This window comes from Cinclus cinclus, chromosome 6 (genome assembly GCF_963662255.1).
Source record: "Cinclus cinclus chromosome 6, bCinCin1.1, whole genome shotgun sequence".
NCBI lineage: Eukaryota > Metazoa > Chordata > Aves > Passeriformes > Cinclidae > Cinclus > Cinclus cinclus.
In genome coordinates, this window is record NC_085051.1 from 57,640,690 (window position 1) to 57,663,289 (window position 22,600).

General features: G+C 45.7%; 1 protein-coding gene across 1 annotated transcript in view; it reads left to right on the top strand.

Annotated features, from left to right (window-relative positions):
• RTN1 (reticulon 1) overlaps positions 1-22,600 on the top strand; it is a 116,196-nt gene that overhangs the window by 69,918 nt on the left and 23,678 nt on the right. Inside the window, exon 3 of the mRNA XM_062494900.1 lies at positions 122-904. Coding sequence (XP_062350884.1) covers positions 122-904 — 783 coding nt within the window. The remainder of the gene's footprint in view (positions 1-121; positions 905-22,600) is intronic.

The window sequence follows — 22,600 nt, forward strand, 5'->3', positions numbered from 1 at the left end:
CCCAGCCCTGCTAGAGGGATACATACTGCTGTGAAATCCATTGTGTTTGTTCCCTAAATTGATAGAAAATAAGATTATATATATTTTTTTCCTATTTATTTTTTTTTCTCCCGTATGGCAGAACCATCCGGCTCAGAGTCGCAGGGCAAAGGCAGCCTGTCGGAGGACGAACTCATCAGTGCCATCAAGGAAGCAAAGAGCTTTTCCTTCGAGCCCCCGGAGGCTCAGCGGTCTCCAGCCCCTCCTGCGGAGAAGAGGGAGCAGCGATCCAAGCCCGGCCGCCCTCCCGCATCCTCGCACGGCGATCACGAAGCCAGCAGCGCCGAGTCCGGCGATTCGGAGATCGAGCTGGTCTCGGAGGATCCCCTGGCTGCCGAGGAGGTGCTGCACTCCAACTACATGACCTTCGGCCACATCGGGGGACCCCCTCCATCGCCCGCCTCCCCCTCCATCCAGTACAGCATCCTGCGGGAGGAGCGGGAGGCGGAGCTCGACAGCGAGCTCATCATCGAGTCCTGCGATGCCTCTTCAGCCTCGGAGGAGAGCCCCAAGAGGGAGCAGGACTCCCCTCTGATGAAGCCCAAGGTCATGGACATTATCAAGGAAGAGAACAACTCGCGCACCGACGCCTCAGACTACGAGGCCGGCAAAGCGACCGAGAGCAGGATGAACAGGGAGAACCTGGCCGAGTCCTCGTCCTACCTGAAAAGCTCCTTTGTTGCACCACAAATAGGCGCTGAGCCCCCGACCTCTGCCGTCAGCACCGAGGAGCTGAAGGAAAGAGTAAAACTGAAGAAACCCATTGAAGAAACTGTTGTTAACCAAAGTAAAGTGTCTTCCAAGGACTTTGGCAAAAAAAGTCCTTTGGCTTCGTTCCTACTGCCGTTTTTAAATAAGCAGAAAGGTAAATGCAGATGTTACGTTGGTGTTTGCAGTGCTGCTGAGAGGAGGGGGAGGGAGCAGTGCCTGTAAGGGGAGATGTTTGGAGTGCGGAGCAGGGGGAGCTGCTGGCACAGGACACCCTCAGGTGGGAGCTGGGCATGCCTGTGACAATCAACACATATCATCCCTGACCTGCCCATCCTCTTAGGGAAAAAATAAATACCAGCAACAACAATTTTTAGGCGTAAGCATAGATACAGGATGGTGCGGTAACCCCAGCACCATAAGGCTGATTTGCACATCAGGCATCTGGAGGACAAAGAGGAATAAATTATCATCTTACCTTTTAAATACCACTTGCCTTGCCCCAGGGAAGGGATGTGATCGGGGATGTGGTCCTGCACCTGTCAGAAGTACAAGGATAAAGATTTTCAGGATGTATTTATTGGGAAAGAAAAATAAAAAACTGAGATTTGGAGGAGGAGAAGAGTTGGGTTTGGTGAGTCTGGGTGTTTCTGGAATCAAGGCCAGGTTGGATGGAGCTCTGAGCAATCTGCTCCAGTGGAAGGTGTCCCTGTCTGTGGATGTGGCATTGGAACTGTATAATATTTAAGGTCACTTCCAACCCAAACCATCCAGTGACACTGAAGCTGGTGCAGTTTAAACAAATCTCCCTCATGGTGATTGACACCTTCCATTCTTAATAATGAGGATACTTCCAGTGCAGGGAAGGGGGTGGCTCATCCCAGGTGTGCAGGACTTAGGGGACATCCTGTGTGCTCCTCTGGGATCCCCTTCCTGAATCCAGCAGTGTGAGGAGGAGGGTCAGGACACTTCTAGGTGAGCTCAAGTTGTCTGCCCATAGTATCCCTTCAAGGCCAGTACAGAACCAGCCACGTCCAGGCTTGGTGTGCCAGGCACTGTGGTCTAACAGGACCCACCAAGCCTTTAGAAACAACTTCAGGTTTTAGTCTGAGCTGAGCCCTGAGGACCAGAGGGCAGCATGTGGTCACTGCATGCTGACACTGCCAGGGTCCCTATAGCCTGTAAGGGGATTGGATCACAAACCACTGAGAAAAAAAGGCATTTTATTCTTTGCAAGATGCCAGCTTTGAGTAGCACTTTGTGTACCCTGGCTTTGTAGGCAGGTGTGGGAGGGAGGGAGGGACACTGGGACTGCCCCACAGCTGCCCTGCTGCCCCTCTGCCATCCCCCTGGCTGGGCTGGAGGGCAGTGACTGCCCATATCTTGTCAGATGCGTTGTTTTTTGGATCTCAAAGAGCTGCTGCTTCCTTGCAAATAGCTGGATATAGACTAGAGGAGAGCAAGAATCCCCCCCACCCTGCTTGAAGAGCATCTTTTTCCTCTGTCCACGTTTGTGCAGGCACGTCCCACGTGATGGCCTGGAGATGTGGCAGGCATGTGTGACTGGCACACTTCAAACCCATTTCCTGTGTGCTGTGAACCCAAGTGCACAGGCAACAGCCTTAACTTGCATGATGTGCTGAGGGCTGCAAGATCAGCAGCACAAACAAAATATGTTAATACTGATTCTGAGTGGTAATGCACTAATGACATTAACAGTCTGAGTAAGAAACATGATTGTTGCTTGTAAATGTGTTTTCCTGGCAGACTCTCAGAGCTCCCAGTGTCATGCTGTGCATCTCATCTCCCTCACAAATAGTCTGAGCTCAAGTCATTTCTTTCCCACTTACCAATTTCCCATTTTTTAGGACTAGACAAGCCTCTGCCCAAATCCTACAAGCTGTAGTGCTGATTAAATTAATTTTATTTTTTTAGCTTTTAAACACTGCTCCTCCAGGCTAGCATTGGGTCTTTGCAATCCCAGTGTGTGTGTGTTGCTCTGGAGAGAACACTAAAAATTTGGGAAAGTAGTTGGGGATTATCACATGGACAGCAGGTGTTCTGTCCCTCAATTTTGATATTTCAGGATCTGTTACAATTTTTAGTACCCCTCAATCATGTTCAGACTTTTCTGGCTTAAGTTTCATGACTCTCTTTATTTCTGCCATCGCCTAAAGTGATGTTAACATACTTGTTAAAGTACTGGAATGGTCTGCCCGGGGAGGTGGTGGAGTCACCATCCCTGGATGTGTTTAAAAAAAAGACTGGATGTGGTACTCAGTGCCATGGTTTAGTTGAGGTATCAGGGCATGGGTTGGACTCGATGATCTTGAAGGTCTCTTCCAACCCAGTGATTCTGTGAATTCTGTGACTTGTTCTCATGTGGTGGTCAGAGAAAATCCCTGTGCACGTGAGCAGACTTCGTCCCTGTGTCCATGTTTCCTATCTTTATTCCCCTAGGACAGTAGGGGAACGAACTTTTCCTCACAAGACAGGCTAATTACTGCTTGGTGGTGCGAAGATAACTAATTCAGTATGTGGTTTTTTTTGCTCTCAAGACACCCAGGTGCCTAAGGCAAGGAAAACAAAAACATAGAGCCTCTTGAGAGTATTGTTGGTAAAATTTGTGTATCTTTTTGTAAAGATGATTTCTAGATGTGGGGAGGTGGGGCAAGACAAGAAAGTTTGGATGGTGTAGGATTCAGTTTGCAATGCTTTCCAGTCACAGGTGTGATGCTGTATCTGGGCATTATTTAAATTGTTATGTTAAATGTGGTATATGGGACTCTCCTTCTCTCCTGGGGGAGGAGAGCTAGTCCCTCACTCAGAGAATCCACATGAAACCCACAAGAAATCCACACGAAAGCCAGCACTTTGTCAGTTGTCAGAGGTGAACTGAGGGATGTGTTAACTGGCTTGGTGGAACCAGAGCATCCCCATGGGTCCTCCCAAGACACATTGGCTGGCAGGGAAATGATGTGGCAGAGCACATCCCCTGGGACAGGAACTGCTTTCAGGGCATCAACTTGAGGTCTTGGCAGAGCTTGACGTGACAGCATCACATTTGTACCACGTGCCAGCTCAGAGGCACCTGGCAGGCATTTGGCACGGGCCACACTCAGCCAAAGTGACAAGAGCAGGGGGAGGAGTGGCAGTGACAAACAGCAGAGGTGCAGCAGAGTGATGTCACCCAAAGCAGGAACAATCAACATTCGCTAATTAGTAGAATTATCTTAGTCATAGTTATCTACCATTAAGAGAATACCAGCAAGATGCTACTACGTACTTGTTAAATACAGAAATCAGAAATACCTTGATTGTTTCCTGTTACTTACTTGTCACACAAGACCAGATGAAGCTGCTCAACGCACCCGGCTGAGTTTTTGACACCCCACTGCAGATCTTTCTGTGGCCCTTGGCCAGCTCATAGCTCATGTAATTTAAAAACAATCAGTTTCAATGTAAGCCTTAAGTATTTCACAGCACGGTACTGTAATCCCACCAGGTGTTTTTTCACCCCTATCCATGGCATTAACGTATTTTGCATTGCTCATCAGAAGAGTTTGCTCTGAGCTGGCGAGGCAAAAATTAATTTTGAGTGCAGGAAAGGCACAGAAAGGCTGTGCAAAGGAAAAGCCCAGTGTTCAACCTGACTCCAGTGACAGTCTTGCTGGTTGTCCTGCTGCCAGCCTGGACCTCTCTGTTGTGTCTGCTGGGTGTGCTGACACCACGGCCATCGCCCTGAATAACAAGGTGGAGCACAGCAAGTGCATGTGTGGTTTGCACAGTGATCTCTGCTTAATGTCTATTGCCATCCAGTGGCAATAATAAAAACGGGCAGTGACTTCCCACCTCCATTTTACTGGAGCTGTCAGGAATTGATGGAGTGGAGCTGTTCCCACGCTGTTGATCACCAAGAAGCCTTTCCTGCTTTTCTGCATGGTCGGAACGATGGCTTTGCTTGATGCACCCCAGGCTTGGCTTTGGCCAGAGATGTGCAGTTGTTACCTGTGTTGGTGCTGCCAACTCCTCCTGCAGAGCACAGAGGGGAAGGCAGACCTTCAGCCAAGCAGGTCACTCACATCACTCCTGGCATCTCCTCCCAGGGGTGGGCACAGCCCTTACACAATAGGGCTAGGAGGATATCTGACTGTGGCAGTGCAGGAAGGAAGGGTGACTATTGTGTTTTATCTTTCTTTTTTATTTTTTTGCTAGTCAGGATTAAATGCTTGAGAGATGGTATTTTGTGGTTGGACTCAGATGTTTATTAATTCTTTTTTTATGATACAGTGAGTTCTACAGTACTTCTAGCTAACAAGCAAAAAATGGTGACATATCTTTTTCTCTACGGGGCTTACTTTTAAGCTTAAGCTGTTCATTTAAGAATGGACACTTAAATGATTTTTATTTTCAACCTAGTAACTAAACACTTGTGACCTGCAATGCGGATTTTTTTCATTCAATTACAAAAGTACCACTTAGACTCATAAAGAAGGTGAAGAAAAGAGAAACTTCTACCTTAAAACCTCTATCTTGCTTTCCATATACTGTTGTATTTTAAAATCTTAAATTTTAAGTTTTCTACCATGTGATATCACACACTTGTATTCATTCTACACATCAGTGATCTCAGTTCTAGCATTCAATTTTCCTTTTCCAAGGCCTCAGGTCAAAAGCAGTGTTTCCTTGGGGGTCAGAACCTGTCAGCGCTGAAAGTCTGAAACTCTCAGTGTTCCAGCGTTCCAACAGGTGACATCACTTTCTCCTTCCTATTTATTTATTTATTTATTCTTATTATTATTATGTGCTGGACTTGCACATGGCTTGGGCATACAGGGAATTTCAGAAAAGACCTGCTGTCCCAGAAACATGAATCCTTTGGCCCAGGGCATTTTGCAAGAAGCCCAAAAGTAGCCTGAATCAAGGCAAGCTAAGAAGGAGCTCTTTGGCTGAGTCCTTTCCTGTCTTCTCCTGTGCTGCCTTTTGGCCACTCTCTGCCAGGATGGCCTGGCTTACCTTGTGCTGGTGTCCCACAGCCTGAGGACCTGGTCCTGGCAGGAGATCTTCCTTGTGCTGGAGGATTCTGTCTCTCCCCAGCCCCTCCTTCAGTGGCAGTATCAGAAGATTCCTTCTTCTTGATTCATTTAATGAAATATGCAACAGCTCGTTTGTTACCTTTCAGATCAGATGCCTGATCTCAGGATATTAAAAAAAAAAAGAAATGTGGATATTAAAAGTAATGGTTATTTTCATTTTCTTTTTGCTTTATGGCACAATTTCACTTAAGAGAAGGAAAGGCCAGGCCTGGGCCTCTGGACTGTCACTCACAGGTTAGATGACACAATGGGCAGGACCCAGGCTCTAGACAGGATCCTGCTGGACACACAGTCAGAAAAAATTAATCATTTCAAGGCATTATTCTGCAGCACAGTCATGTCCCACCCTGCCACAAAGCATCTTGATTTTGATGCCTTATGAAAGGCTTTCACAGCACTATTCCAGTACAAATGTATGTCCTTATCACACTCCCGTGGTGGCTGCTGTGGCTCTAAGCACCCATGAGAGACACCAAGGTCCAGGGTCACCCATCTCTGTGTGGTATCCTGGTGTCTCTTAGGTAGTGTCACAAGCTGCAGTCAGGATCACTTCTGGTTGTGGAGTGACAGTGGCAAATGCCCTGAGTTGAAGAAGGTGTTTTCTCTCCTTCCTGGTGCCTCCTGTGATGTCCAGGGCTATCCCACTGTGGACAAACACTAGACAGTGTGGGCTTTTCCCCCGTTTGGTGTCACAGACAAACTGATTTACAGTTTCTCTAGTTTTGCTAGTTTTCCTAGTTTCTCTAGGTTTTCCAGCAGAGATCTGGGAAAGACCCGAATTTGTTGGGAATGCTTTTTTGTTCAGCTAAACATCATCTGCATTGAGTTAGCACATCCCTGCTGTTGGAGGAGCTGCTAGTGAGGCATTTTTCTGTGGGAAGGGGATGTTTGGTTGGGTGCTTTAGCAATCTGAGGCTTGTTTCTCATCTGCATGCTCTCACCAGGCTGGCTCTGCAATCAGCAGCAAGCCAGGCCAAGGCTTAAGCATAAGGCAGTGTTAGTTTAATATTTTAGTGCCATCTGCTGTAAGTGCCTCCACACTCTGGCCCATCTGTTTTCTGTGCTTCGGTTTGCTTTTTATGGGGCTCCAGTAGCTTTGCATCCTTTGGAAAGCCCCTGCTTGGAAAAGGTGTAGGGGAGAGGGATGTCCTGCCTGGGGGTGGAGTGTCTGCACCTTGTGATGCTGTAGGAGGAGTGGGATAAAAACCTGTCCAGAGAAGTAAACATGTGAACCCAGTCCTGGTCTTGCCGTGAAATCTTGGAGTAGCTTGGTGAACCTCTGTGGACATTCCTCTCACATGGAACAATTCAGGTGGGAAGGGGCCTGTGGAAGCAGCTGGTCCAACCCCTTGCTCTCAAAGTTTGGTCAGGGGGCTCAGGACCCCCCCTCTGCCACCTCTGTCCATCCTCTCAGCAAAGGCAGAGGTTTGGGGGAGCTGAGAGTTGGAGCTGCAAGTCTGGGTCAGTCCCGTGCCTGCAGGCAGAGCAGGGTGAAGGAGAAATGCCACCCAATGCAGCTCAGACAGAGCGGGCTGCCAGGAGCTCCATGAGGTCCCAGGACCCATCTCCTGGCCCACAGCCACGATTCCTGGTAGAACACTCTTGACAGATGCTTGTGACTCATTTGGAAGGGCCTCTGTTGGCAGATCCTCCTCTAGTTCCCAGGTGTTTCTCCAAAACTGTTAACACTCTTCCATCCTTCTTTACTTTAGGCTAAGGAATTATAGTTTCTTCATTTTTGTTTTCCTCTGTGGTTATATTTTTGAGCTTCCTGAACTGTCTCGTTCCCTCTGTTCTTTCCCACCACTGGGTCCCAGAAATCCTCTCCAACCACCATGATTAGAGGAGTTTCCCCATACCAGCACTGACTCTTCCTCTGCCCATGGAGGAGGAGAGAGAACTTCACAGATACACACTTCTGCCTCACCTCCCCACTTCTGGCCATTTCATGCAGTTCAGCTGCCACCTGACAGCTTGTCACCCACCAAACAGTGATAATTCAGCCAGAGCTGAGCTGGAGAAAGCTGGAGATGTGCAAGCCATGGCAGTGGTAATGAGCAGCATGTGCACTGGTGGGTCTGTGCTGTACAGGATTTGTCCTTCACTCCTTTTTCAGGGAGTAAGGAGTGAGTTTGGCCCCTTCTGCCCTCAGGAGTGGTTGCAGTGTCACCTGTCCCCTCTGCAAAGGGGACACGGAGAGCTGAGAAATAGTCAGGTGCTGACTTTGGAGTTCTTCCTGGAGTCTTGCTTTGATGGGAGCAGAGCAGGGTCTCCTAAGTGAGGAACGGTCACTTAGAGGAGATGCCTGTACCCTGGAAAAGATCAGAACAAAGCAAAGAGCAGGGGATTTTCTCCCTGGATATACTGTTTTGCTTGGGCAGTGGCTGGGATCAGTGGTGATTACTGCAATAATCCCTCTCACGGTGAGCACCATGTATATACACCAGAGCATGACCTTTATATGACCTTCAGAAACGTCTCAGTAAATCTCACCCCTTCATTCCACAACCTGTGTTATCCATAGCCTGAGTATTTGGCCTGCTTCACCTCTAGCATCTCTTTCCTCCCCTGATTTTTGTCCCTGTTGGTGAAAATAACTCCTCATCTGTTGGGTAAGGTCGAACTTTTAATGCATGTGTGTCAAAGCATCTTAAACACAGCGACTGGATGCTCAGAGGGGCTTTTAAAATTGGGTATAGCTGTAACGTGGGAGGATCACATGTCTTCTCCTGGGACTGCTGTCTACTCCACTGCCTGTGAGTGTTAAGTACTGAGCTATAAAAAATTATGGGCTTTATCCTTCCGGTTTTATATATCTTCCCTTTCAGAGCAAGGGACAGCCTCGGAAGAGCTGTCACAGCACTCAGACAGAAGTGTACCTTTCTGACAGATATGACACAAGTTGGTGTTTCTAAAATCTTCCTGCCACATCAAAATTACACAGTGACCAGCAGAAAAACAAACGAACACACCCCAGAAAGCTGATGGCTGTGTCAAATGTTTAAGTGTCAGGGCCATGAATAGCAAAGTCCAGGCCAAGCACAGAGAGCTGGGAGGATCTGTAGACAAACAAGAAGCTGCTAACAAAGGGAATGGAGAGAAATTATGTGTTACGTGCAAAAGGCTTGTCTCTGTGAGTCCACAGCTTGCTGTGTCCATGTCCTTGTCTGTGTCCATGCCACACACCTGAAGTTGTCTCAGTTCTGCTCCTGGGAAAGGCTGCAAGGAGAAAACTGCTCTTTTCATGAGTGATTTTTCTGTTAATTCAGGCACACCTCAAGTGCAGGATCACTCATAATTTAAACACATTTTAAAAGCCAAAATCTTGACATAGAGTCCCTTTTGGTGTCTCTTTGTGTCAGGGATCAATGACACAGCTTTCAGACAAGGCTGTGACAGACAATGTGATGGTGGCCAGAGTTTGCAGATGACTGGACGTAAGGATGCTTTGTCTGGATATTCCAGCAGATCTGAAAGATGTCATGGACAGAGAAACATCTAGCACCTGTGAGACAGCAGTGATAGCTTTTCTGTGACTGACACAATATATAGTGAGAGACAATGTTTACTCTGGGCATACAGAAACCTAAGTCATAAAGACAGAAGGGCTGAAAGTTATACAACCTGTAAAGTTTTTTTTTAAATTATGCTAAAAATTCTTTCATAGAATCACTGAATGGTTTGGGTTGGAAGGGATCTTAAAGATCATCTTATTCCAGCCCCCTGCCATGACAGGGACACCTTTCACTAGAGCAGCTGGCCTCGAACACTTCCAGGGATGAGGCATCCATACCAATTCAAGGTTTTAGCACAGAAGGTGCTTAGGGAAGTTTATACAGTGGAATACGGATTAGGTGAAGGAAATATCAAAACATATTTCTTTTGTTAGCAGAATGTTTTTCTTATTAATGCAGTTTTCTCATAAATTTAGTGCTTTGCAAGGAACTCCAGGAATGTTTTGTTTTCTGATCTAGAAATGCTGCTTCTTAACCTCTGCAATGCTCTATGAGCTGGGAATTGTGTTTTGTCACCAGTTTCATTGATTAATTCATTTGAAGAGTTTGGACTCATTTCAAGTCAGATTTAATATAAGATTAAGCTCCAGTGATACAAAATATACTTCTAGGTCTCAATGAGAGGTGGAATACAAATTCCTAAACCTGTTAGCTCTGATTCCTCTGATGTTCAGGAGAATAAGGACTTCCTTGGGTATTGCTATTTGTGTCTGGTAGATACCATGAAGTTAAAATTAATGTATTTGACTGTAGTGAAGGGTGGGCATGTGATAGATTTCCATTGGGAGTAAATCCTGGAGGTGAGTATTGATTTCCCTGGTGTTTTTCCTTAGCTTCCAAGGGTACACTGCTGACTGGGACATTATAGCTATATTGACTGAAAAGGGGATTTTTATTTTTTTTCTTTTCCTTGGGGACCTGCTGAGTTCATGTCAGTTCAGAACAATAGAAAAAATAAGGGCCTTGCAATGATCCAACTTTCAATCCAAAGGGCTTGAATTCCTCCCTGAAGGAAGCATCTTGTGTCCTTGTCACTTTAGCTCTTAATCTTACCTTGGTTACCACATTCCTTTGTCTTACTCTTTTTGCAGTATATTTTTTCAAACTCTTTTGACCTTTACACAACCTGGGCAATTTAGTCTGCTATTTTTTTCCAGAGAGATGTCACAAATACCATCTTTTCCCTCTGGCTCTGAGAGCAGCTTGGTGGTTTCGTGGGAGCTGTGGTGGTGAGAACTCATTCTGGTGTTCTGGTTCTGCTGTGTTTCATCTGTGTGTGAGGAATACAAACAAGTATGGAAAAAACCACCTAATGCACATAAAAGACAGGTTGGTTTTGTTGCCAATAATCTCCTGCCCCCACCACAGGTCTGCCAGATGCAAACCTGCCCATGGTGGGGATATATGGGGATGTCAGGGTTGCTTAAATCAGCTGTAGAATAAGGTGAAGGTTTGTGTTTTTTGGTGGTGGTGACCAATTTCACAAGTGCTTTGGGTCTGGGAGGGTCCAGCTGAGCCTCATTTCTGAAAATTTGGCATGCAAAGTTCCTTGTGCTTCTGAAATAGGTGATTTTCCACCCAACATGGCTGAGTGATTGTTTCCTGCGTGTTCAGGGCTCAGAAGACACAAAACATGACACATTTGCATCTCCCTTACCCAACAGTGAATTTTTTTTGTGGGGGAAAACCTCTGCCAGTTGGGTTGCTTTGATGCCAGAACTTCTGGTTTTGGGGTTTGTCTTCCTTGCAGCTTCTACCTGACTCACTGTTTGAGTCTATGCACTGAAAGCTCTTTGATATCACTTGCTCAGAGAAACCCTTTCCCAGCTGTTGCCATGAGATTTTGTACAGAATTAGTCCTCCAGTACTTTCCTGCAACTCTTCAACATCACTGGAAAAGATGTACAAGATTTCCTTCAGTTCATATCAAAATAATTCACAACTCAGTTCATGAGAGTGCAAGCTACAGCGAGAGGTGACCTCAGGAGTCCTCTGAGATGAGGTAACTTGAGAGGCACTAAAAGGACACAGATAATCAGTATTACCTTTGCAAAAAAGCCATGTCTTAGAAAGGGAGATACAAGGCTTCCAAGGCAGCAAATTGAGCTTGCCTGAAGGATTTGTCATTAGACTATCCAGGCTGCCAGGTAATGTAGAAATCTCAGTAAGGACTGTCCTCTTTCAAACTGGATCCTAAAGAATGATTTGCCAGGGAAACAGCTTTTGATGTTGCTACATCATCCATCTGGGATGAGAGCAACACATTTTGTACAAATGAGAAAAATGTAATTTCATTTTTTTTTTAAATATCTTTTTATCTTTTGAATAGAAGGTGAAATGAGATTGCAAAATTAAAGGGATAAAACTAATGCAGATTTCCATGGTTTGGTACCACCATGGTCTGGCTGGTACAAGCTCTCTGCCTTACTTGGGATCCATAGTGGTGTAAGATCAAGACAATCCCAGACACTGCTTTCTGAGCAATTCCCATAAAAGCAGCCCAGGATCTCTGCTCACTCAGAGTGTGCTGTTGGCAGGGGCAGGCATTGCACAGTCAGGTTTTTCTGCTCTCTTTTAGGAATAGGGACAGTTCCTTACAGAGGAGTAAGCGAAGGGGTCCTTGCAGACGTCCTCATGTAATGCTGATAGCATCAACAAAACAAGGTCTGTATCTGAGCAACAAACAAGGTAGGGGAGCCTGAAGAAAAGCCAGCAGAGATTAACAGCCAGGATTTTTGAAGGTCACTTTATCAGCTAATGTAGCATTGAAACACAGGCAGCTCTGCTTACTTGCTTAGGTTAAGTGCAAGAGCTGTTCCAAAGAATTGGAAGTCACTTCCCAAAGAGGGAGAACAGGCTGTCTTCCCTGGTTGTCTGGGATTCCTGCACTGGAGCTTTGCTGCTGCAAAAACGGGGCCATGTTTCACCCTCAGCTGAAAGTAAGGCTTATTGCTCCAACCAGGGAGTAATAAAATGAGTGGGATTTAATAAAAGCCACAGTAGCAATTGTGTCTTCTGAAATGAGCACTCACCTTACCCTTCATGTGCACGGTTATTACAGCTGGATGTCACACACTGGCTCCACTACATGTGCACACCCCTTTTGTCCAGAAAAGCTGCTGAAAAAGGAATTATATTGGCTAATTTATTGTGTGAGTAATTGATTTGTTGGGTGTGATGAATTGCTTTCACTGCAGTAACACCAGGAACACACAACAAAACTGGGAAATTGCCTCAGTTTTTTTTTCTGAATTCTGGTTTGTGAGATCATCCTTATGGTGTGGTTGTTGAACCTTATATCCCGTAGATGTCTGTAAAAAAAAAAAGAGCTGTTTTTTTCCATCATTAACAGAAACAGTGAGCAGGAGCAGCAAGGCATCCAGCAGAATGATTAGCAGCACACCATTCCTATCAAAGAGAGAATTTCCATATATATTGTTATATTTCCATATAACTATGGCAGTGTGCTTTTTACTTGTAGATCATGCTCCCCCAGCAGCAATAAAGGGGAGATTATGTTGGAATGAAGTTTAAATGGAGAAAACGACCAAAGAACTGATCCTACTGAGAGCTGAAACAGCTTTGGCACGTGTTTAATGTTGCTGAATTATTCATTAAGCTGGCCGGGCAAATTGACATTGCAAAAGGAAATAAATGAGGGTGCTGGAGGAAAAATGCTAAAGGATGTGTTATGTCCTGGTGTCACAGAGCTGACAGGGAATGGGGCAGGGATCCCACCCCGAGGTGCCAGCGGCTGTCAGGTGCAAGCCTTTTGTAAAGGAGAGAGTGGATGTTTTGGCTGTGCACACAGCAGTGATTTTAGTGATGTTTGTGTGCCCAGATTCGCTCAGTTTGGGACGTGGACCTTCCCTTTGAGGGGAGGCGTTGCAAAGAGCTGGCAATGGCCAGCAGGCCACTGCTTAGGCTCAGAGGGGTTGATGGGGCAGCTCATGGAGCATGTAGAGCCATGCAGAATGAGAGATTAATCTTTGTCAGACACACCTGTCTGGGGAACATGCCATCTCTTATCCCTTTTAAAGAAGTCTTGCTTCCTTCTGTTCCTGCACCCCTTAAGTTATATCAGTGCCTTCCCACAGTGCTTCTGCTCCAGGTGAGGAGCCCTTTCCCTGACCAATATGGGCAGCTGTCTGCAGCTATCCCCCCTTTTCCCTGCTCTTCAAATCCCACAGAAAGAGAGCATCTCATCAAACTGTTCTGCATCATCTGAAGGAGGGCAGGGCACTGAAGCTTATTCCTTAGCAAGGCTGGGATCTGGTACTTCCCAGGGACAGTCTGAGCAGGGGCAGTGCCTTTCCCTGCAACCCGCAGCAGCAGCAGCTAACAGCAGTGTCTGGATGAGCAGTGGTCACTTAGCTCGTGCTTGATGCTATGTGGAGGGGGGTTAAAAAGATCAATGTGATAACCATGGCCTCACAAGCCTGCCTGTTTGAATCCTGCCTGGGGAGTAGAATCATTTCCTGGCACCTCTCTGTCTGCTAAGACTAGAAATGCTGCCTCAAACACCGTGGAAATAACTCTGTTACATATAGCTGTGCTCTCCTGGGTATTCTGCAAGGAAATATTCAGAGCACTTGGCTTCAGCTCCTGTTGCTGTTGCACTGGTTTAGAGATGCTGGCAGATGAGTTTTTCAGAATTTATTCAGATGAGAACTCTGCTTTTGCCCTGTGGGAAAGGCTGGAGTTCAGAGCTGCAGATTCTATTTGTGAATTTGAGTCAGGCATAGACCCATATCATACTTGCATGTATAACCCTCTACCTGCAGTTTTTAAAAATTAGGTTTAACTGTAGGGGTTTGAATCTTTCCAGAAAGGTGAGGTTGCAACAGACTTTTAGCTGTCACCTCCACTGGATCTCACTTTTGCTGACCAAAGTGAAGAAACTGTAAAATGCCGAGGCATCCCATTTGCATCCTTTTAGCATTTTTTGACTCAAAATAGGAAGAGAGGGGATGTAAATATTTACTGGAATTGTGTATCAGAGACCACCCAGGGATCTGCATTTGGATAATCTGCATTGCAAGGGAAGTCAAGGGAATAGCAGATAACTTTGAAAGGCCTCAGTGCTGGATGTGTTTCTTAACATGCACAAATTGCTCCCTGATTTCTCAGGAAAAAAAAAAAAAAGAAAGCTCTGGGCTGATTATTGTTTTTAAATCTTATTTTAGATGCAGTGCCTGGAGACCCAGTCAAGATCAGGATCTTTTGTTAGCCAAGAAGAGAACAAGCAGTAAGGTCCTTTCCTTGGAGAGCTTGCAGGATGAATTTCAGTGTGAGGAGGATTATTAAATGCAGGAATTGCCACCTTTTTGTGTTGTCTGAGGGTACAGCCGTACAGAATTCTGCCCACTCATGTTGAACTAAAAGATGTGTCTCTCCTCCCTTTCAGGAATTGTTTTGACCCATTGCCTGCAGGTAACACCAACACAGGACATTATTTCCAATCCCCACACCCCAGTCTGATTTGAAGCTGCTCCTATTCCCATTTTATTTGAACTCAGCTTTAAATATAGCTCATGGAGAAGGATGCAGTGGGTTTGGTAGGAGGTGAAGCAGAGCCAGTCCCTGTGATCACAAGATTCCTCCTGCCATAAATGATTCTTCTGTCGTGCATTAGAGGAACGGAACTACGCAAGGGCCTGAGGACCAAGTGCTCTGCTTTAATTATTCATCATTAGAATGGCTATTATTATTTAAGAGCCTGACATATTAACTGCTGGCCAGTTTCTTTCTTTGATTGCTACCATCCAGTGTCCTGCTCTTTTTGCCCTTGAGCCAACACAGAGCTCTTCTCCATCAAGCCAGCTCCAACCCTTTGCCATATCCCACTCATCCAGGCCTCCTGGACATGCTCTCCAGGCTCTTGCTTGCAGTTATTCATACCAAGCCAGACAGTGCTTTGCTGCTGGTGTTAATCCCAAGTTTGTGCTGTGTTTCCCATCGATATCCCCCTGAGTCTGACTCAGAAGCTCCATACAATACGTTCACAGGAGCAGTTCCCACCGGCGGTGCCAGCACGCCTCACTAGCATCCCCATTTCTCCCTGAGAGGCACAGGCCTTGTTTACTCCTCTTCTAATAACACAGATGGTTTTAATAGTTCTCTGCCTTCGCCCCCAGTTCTTTCTCCTTGTCTGTAGTCTTTTAATGCTTCCTTCTAAGTGATGGCTTTGTCACTTAATCTCATTAAAACTTCTCTCCATTGAACTCCGTTAGCTGCTTATCAGACCGTAAGCCTAATCTCCCATTTGTAATTAATTTGTTCTGTGCCTCCTACAATTTGGCATCATTAGATAATGGCATCACCCCCAAGGTCACTGATACACAGAATGAGGTAAACACCCATGGCTCCAGCACAGGCTGCACTGCTGGCCTCCTCCCTCCTCCTCCTCCTCCTCCTCCTCCCTTTGACACACGGCTTGATTTTATTGACATGTTTCTCCCTTTCCCTCAGCCAGTTTCTGATGATGCTTCCTGTCCAGCCTGTGCTGCTGTGTGACTGCAGATCAATATCTCTGGCTGTCTAGAAGCAAATGTTTTTCTGATATTCTATGCTCATCTGCACCAGTTTTCTGCTCACCTTTCAGTTCCTTCCTACTTGGCCCAAGAATTTATTTGCAATGTTCTTCCTTTCCTTACATGTTTTCAAAACTTGCAGTCTTTTATAGAACCCTAGAATCACAGAATAGTTAGTTTTGTAAGGGACCTTAAAGATCTCTCAGTTCCAACCCTGCCATGGTCAGGGACACCTTCCACTAGACCAGGTTGCTCAAAACTCCCTCCAGCTTGGACTTGAACACTCCCAGGTGTGTCCTGGTGGGCTTGAAGTTGGGAATAAGATACAGGAACCTTTCATCTTCAGGCTTTTGGGCCCAGTGGAAATTCAGTGGCTCCCTTATCAATAGCATAGGTAGAAACAACCCACAAATCACTATTACAGTTTGATCAAATAATAATATTGCACAAACCATTATTCTGATTTGGCATCCATATTTTTTGGGGGGACAAAAAAAAAAAAAAAAAAAAAAAAAGGGAAAATCCCAGATTATCACAGTTCATGGTACCAGCTAGTGCTACCAGACAATTTCCACTAGTGAGATGAAGAATATTAAGCACCAGCCAGAGATAAAAGCCAATCCAGTGCACCTTCCCTTTAAGCCATGTGTTCACAGGCTTCTAAAGGAAGAAGGACACCTTCTGTGGTACTCCCTTCTGCTCACTGGGATTTGCAGGTATTGAGCTCTCTGGGACCTTTGCAGGCTCTGGAAATAGGGTCAGTCCTGGTACAAGCTCAATCTCTTCTTTTTCCCCCAGTAGATTTATTTTCATCTCTCATATCTCCCTATTTGGATGTGGTTTCTAAGAAATTCAAATGGATTTGACCCATTCTTTCAATTTTTGCTGTTCTCTGCCCAAAAACAATCCTAAACTTAAGTCCTAGATGCACACAGAGCTGTCATTAGATCACAGGTATTGTTATTCAATACAGTATTGACCACAGTATTCAGAAATTCAGCATTCAGGCAGCTACCGAGAACAGCTCCAAATCCATTGCATACAGAGCTGTGGATAGGAAGTCTCCCAAACACTAAAAAAACACAGGATTTTTAACTCACTGGAGTTTGCAACTCTGTTTTCTAATGGGCAGTTTTTCTAAGTGTGCCTAAATTTTCTTGCCTGATGGTCAAGAAAGAAAAAAAAAAAAACAAGAAAAAAAACCCCAAACCTACCGGTGAGAGATTCTGCAGCCTTTTGGGACAAGGCAGGCTGCTGTAAAAGAGATATATGTTTTTCTGAGGGGGGTAAGTGCAGGAAGGACATTTTGCATTTGATCCTGTAATGGCTGCACACAGATCAGCCCTGGTGCCTTGCTGGGAGCTGGCATGAAGCCACCAGGTAAATCCAGCTTAGTCACTTGAGAGCAGCTACAATCAAGTCACCCAGTGCCACATTTGGGCCAGTATCTCTTACCTGAAGATATTTGGTAATTACTGCCAGTGAAATGTGCCTGGCTCAGCAGCAAGATGTATTTGCAGCTGGCTTGTGAGGTGTTGGGAACTGTGTGTTTTCTTTGGATGCAGTGATGCCTCAAGATGCTTGTTCGAGACCAGGAAGACTTCATGGCTGTAGTCAGAAACAAGCTTATGCTCAAAGGACTTGTTGATAAGACAAGTGACTGACTGGCAGATTGACTTCAGGAGACTCACTCCTGTGATCAGAATCAGGTTTGATCAACAGATAAACCTTTTCTTTCCCTAAACAATCCATGTTTCCTAAACTATCCCTGGTTTGGTCTCTCTCACTCCTCCAAACCATGATGAAAATATGTTTTTATTCCATTTATATAACTGCCTTTGTGTGCTGCACTGCCATTCTCTGTGCTCACACAATCACTACACCAGTGTGACCAACAAAAGAGCAAAAATCATTTTATTTGGTGCATACTCTGTTTCCTCTGACAATAAGCCCAAGTTTGGTTTCATTCATCTGTGATGCACTTGAACCACTGTCCCTGTAGAGAATGTTGCAGCACTAAATACCAGCTATCTACTATCAAAAAGGATGTTTAAAATTTCAGGTGTTTTTTTATTTTTAATGATCCATTTGTCTTTTCAGGCTCGTGAGCCGGCAGTGAGATTGCTGTGATTTACAGCCACAGGCTGCCCATTTCCTCCTCTGCTTCCATGGAAACACATGTTGGATGAGGCAGAACCAGGCACAGACTTAAAGTACATGATTTCCAAACTATTTGCTTTTCCTTGCAAGGAGTCCTTTACCTCCTGTTTTTACAAAACTCTGTGTGAGAAGGCAATCTCTCTAGGAAGAGGCAGCTTTTTGAGGTGCCCGACAGGTGTTGATGCACAGGTTTGAAAGTATAATCCCTGAGCATGTGAACATGCTGCTCAGAGGTGAAATGAATGAGACAGAGCAGGGACAGTCTGTTTTGGAGCTGGTGTCACTTTGGCTGTGGCATTTGGGATGAGAAGAGTTCTGCTTTTCTGTGAACTCTTTGCTTTACTTTCATCTCCTCCCTGGAGAGGTGAAGATTGTACCTTCTTCTGCACTTTGGGACCCCAAAGATACCAAATTTGCACATGTAATAGCTCCATGTGTTCTCTGGGCAGCCCCTCTCCTCCTTAGTTAAAACCTCTCTCCCTCGGGGTAAAAACCAGATTTTTTTGCAATTTGATGGTAAAATGAGGGAGGGCTGGGAAAAGGGCAGCAGCTCACACAGAGCTGCGCAATACAACTCTCTGGTGTGTTTTGTGTGGGGAATTGATTCAGAAAGAAATTGTAGGAGAAAATGGACCTAAAGTGACAGCCACCAGCTCTTCCTATACCTCCCATGCAGCAGTCTCTTATTAGAAGGGCTCATCCTGCAGGGACACCAGCTTGCTCTGCTACCCAGTGCCACCCTGGAATCCCACTGCCTTGGGAGCCAGATCCTGCTGTGGTGGCTGAGTTCACAGGATCTGAGCCCCACCCCTGGTATCTTCTAGTTGACTCCTGTTTGTCAGTAAGAGGGGGGGAAAACCCTTTTAGATGTGGTGACTCTAATGAGGCACTGAGATAAACCAGTTACTGGGTGCTACATTTGCAGGATGTCTTTCCTGCATGGAAAAAAAATGTATTTTATCTTCCATCACACGCAAAGCTTTCATATCTTGAAGGCTGCTCATGTCTGTGGCAGCCTAAGCACAAAGCAGGGCAGAAACCTTTTTTACAGAACAAACCCCAGGCCATGCCCTTTCGGCTGCAGGGAAGGATGGAAGCCTCATCACAGAGCCCCATCTCAGGCATCAATAAGTAAATGTCACTCCATGCTGTCTGATGATTCCCCAAGATTCACACTAATCAGAGCCCTTCATTGATTATTCAGCTTTAGGGAAATGTGCAAAAGGGTTCTGACACTTCAGATGTACGAAGTAATTGCCACATTTACTTCCCATCTAATGGGGAGGCCAAAATAAATTGTACCTGGCTGAGTGGCTGTGTGTGTGTGGGCAGGGTTAGGACCTTCCTGCCCTTGCATGTGATGCCATCCGTACCCCAGAGCCCATAGAGCTTCCCAGTGTTTCAAAGGGCTCAGGGCTGTCCCCCTGTGTGTCAGCGTGGGCTGGACATGTCACCACGCTCAGCCTTGGCCATCTCCATCCTCCCCTCCATGCAGTCTGTCTCCCTGCATCACATCTCCATGTGCTTTCTGCCCACTCCAGGGATGCTCTGGCTCCTCCAGCCAACAAAGGGGCTGCAGGTGGGTTTGTCCTGAGTTGCCAGAGCAGGACTGGACCCTGTGCTGGGAGCAGTGCAGAACCACATCCTGCATGGAGGGCTCTGCTCCCTCCTGGCCGCTGAACACGTGGTGACAAACCAGCAGCTCCCCCTGCTCCACAATAAGTAGGTCTCTACTGCAGGTTTGCAACCTGAGAAAAACAAACAAATGCAGAGCAGCGTGGCTATATTTATCTGAAATTTAGAAGCTGTGGTTCACAGGGAACTTTGATCACTTTAAATGTCAGGCAGTCTGGGAAAAGAATGAGAGGGGAGAAAAAAGCACAGTTAAAAAGAAGGTGTTTTGGAAAAGGTAAGAGCTGCTTCTGCTGCTTCCAAAATGAAGTCCTCCTCTTCTGGCCCCCAGTATTAATCATCCTAATTTTGAGGGCTGGTGTCTCTCAGCTTCAAACTGGGGGTACTCAGAGGCTGAGGTTTCCAAAGCCCAGCCCTACAGGTGCTGAGGACCATCTGGACTCAGAGTCCTGCCCAGAATTCAGCAAGAGCTGATCAAATCTACCTGTGAAAGAGGAAGTTCATCCAAAAAAAATATGACAATTGAGTTTGGCGGTTGGGTTTTTTTTGGTTTGCAAACCAAAATAAGATTGTGGTTTTCTTCAATTTATAATTTGAAATTAATGTCATGCCATTATGGTTCATCTCTGATTCATCTGCAAGACATTAATTTTAAGCACCTGGCATTTGAAATTCAAGAACCTCACATGGGACACAAGGGATATTGTGCTTTGGATCCCTGGGTGGATTTATTAAGAATGAACTAAGTGATATCATACAATGAAGTATTTGGTGCTACCTGTCTCAGTCAGGGAGTTTCATCAAAGCCCCACATACTTAAATGTTTGCAAGGAGGGAAACACTTAAGGAAAGCAGTTCTGAAATCCCAGCAGACCTTTTGTGAATCTTGCCCAGACCTGTTTTACTGTTCTCTTTGGAAAACCCCCATTTCTGCAAAAGCCAAACTTGTTGCAAGGGAATTCACTATCCATGCAGAACATGTAGAATATGTATTCCTTCCACCTCACATTGCTCGTGTGCAGTGCTCTGGAATACAGCTATTTCTGGATCTCTGCAAATCTGCAGTTACCCTGAAATTCCTGATGCTTCTACCATATCCACGTGCTGTTATCACAGCAGAGTGGTTAAATGTGCTGTCAATAAGGAAAACACCTCCCCTTGTTTAGCTCTGTCCAGTGGACTTTCAAGCTACCTATTAATTGATAGATATGGGAAAATAATTCAATTTTTCATGTATATATTCAAATCCACCCCATACCTTCTATTTTGCTCACACTCCTGCCAGGATGGGGAGCAATCAGTCCCTCTGCAGAAGCCATCAGGGAAAAGTGGTTTGTGGTGTTTAACAATATCGTCGGCGAAATCTGAATTCCTCAGGCTTTTTCGTTTGGTTTTCTAAATGTGAAATAGTTTTGCTGCTCTATCTTTAATCCTTTAGCCTTGAGAATGGGAAATTAAATTGTCTTGTCTCAGATACTTGATGTCAGCATCCAAATCAGGACTTTCTCATTGTGTGCAGAGAGGGAGTGAGATTATATGATAGTCAAGTGCTGAGAGATAGGATCTGTTCTTCAGAGAGACTCCCATTTTCACAAATTCAGTGGGTTCAACTGGTTCTGCATTTTTCTTCTCATTTTCCTCCTTTTGCATCTGTTTGCCTATGATAACTGGTTTTAGGGATGACTGATCTTAAGTTCCTAATGAGCTGGCTCCAGGATGTGGATTTTCATGGCATATTCTGCTGATTGGATGCTGGGAGCTTGCTTAACCTTGCTTATGGTATCTTCCATAAGATATATACATATGATCTGCCCTCTTCCTTCTGCCCCATGTGAAGGGATGTGCTGGGGCAGGGCCAGCCCCCCACTACTCAAACCATTTCTGCTTTTCTGTGTTGCTGCACTTCCAACCAATATCCTAAAGTATCACAAAAAAAAAAAACCAAAAAACATTTTCCCTGTTCATTTCCCCAGCAAACACAACTCTTGACTACTTTTCAGCCAACACTCCTGGCACATCATTTCCTGATCTAATTCTTCTAATTGCCCAAGAGGCCCATAATAACATTTAAAACTCAGAGTGCTGCTTCACCATCCAAAGCATTTCTCCAGCCAGTGCCCACACAGACTCTCAACAGAACCCTGCCCTGTTCTTTCCTTGTTTTCCCCTTCTCACAGCCTTGCACTGGCACTTCTGCCTTACACATCAGTATTTTATGTCCTTCATTGCTCCTTTTGGGTTCTTTTCCCCCACTTCATTCCACGCAGCACTGTTGGCATTGCTGCAATAAGCAGCCACACTGCCTCCTCCATCACTTTTGTAAACACTGTAGGCTGAGTTTACTCAGGACAGGAGCAGCTGCTTCTTCACCTCCCCCTGTCCAACCTGTCCTCCATTTCTCTGCAACCTCAGCCAGGATTTTCCCATATTTGCAGCCATCTTCCCAGGCTGGGCATGATTGTAGCTGTCCCTTTGCAGAGAGCATCTTGGTACCCAGGTGTCTCTCATCCATGGAGCAGGCTGATGAATCCAGCAGTTTTTCAGTGATTTGCTTCTGTTTGCTTCCAGGGAAAGCTGGGGTTGCCATGACAATTGTGTGCTGGCCGAGCTGGTGCATGGCTGCAGTATCCACACACTTCCACCACTAATGCGTTTTATCCTCCCTGCAGGGCAGGTGGAGGATGTAAAGATGCCCATGGTGAGATGTTTGAAGCAGCTCTCCAGCACTGAGAGAAGCTCAGGCCCTTCTGGGGAACACCTTTCCCCAGAGAATATTTTTTTTGAAGCATCTGAAGTTGGAGAAAGGGGCTTGATCTACATTAAATTATTCTGCACCTTCTCCCCTGGCCTGGATTGGGCTGGCAGCAGGAGTGCCAGGTACAGGAGCAGTGGAGCCAGCAGAAATGCTCTAAACCAC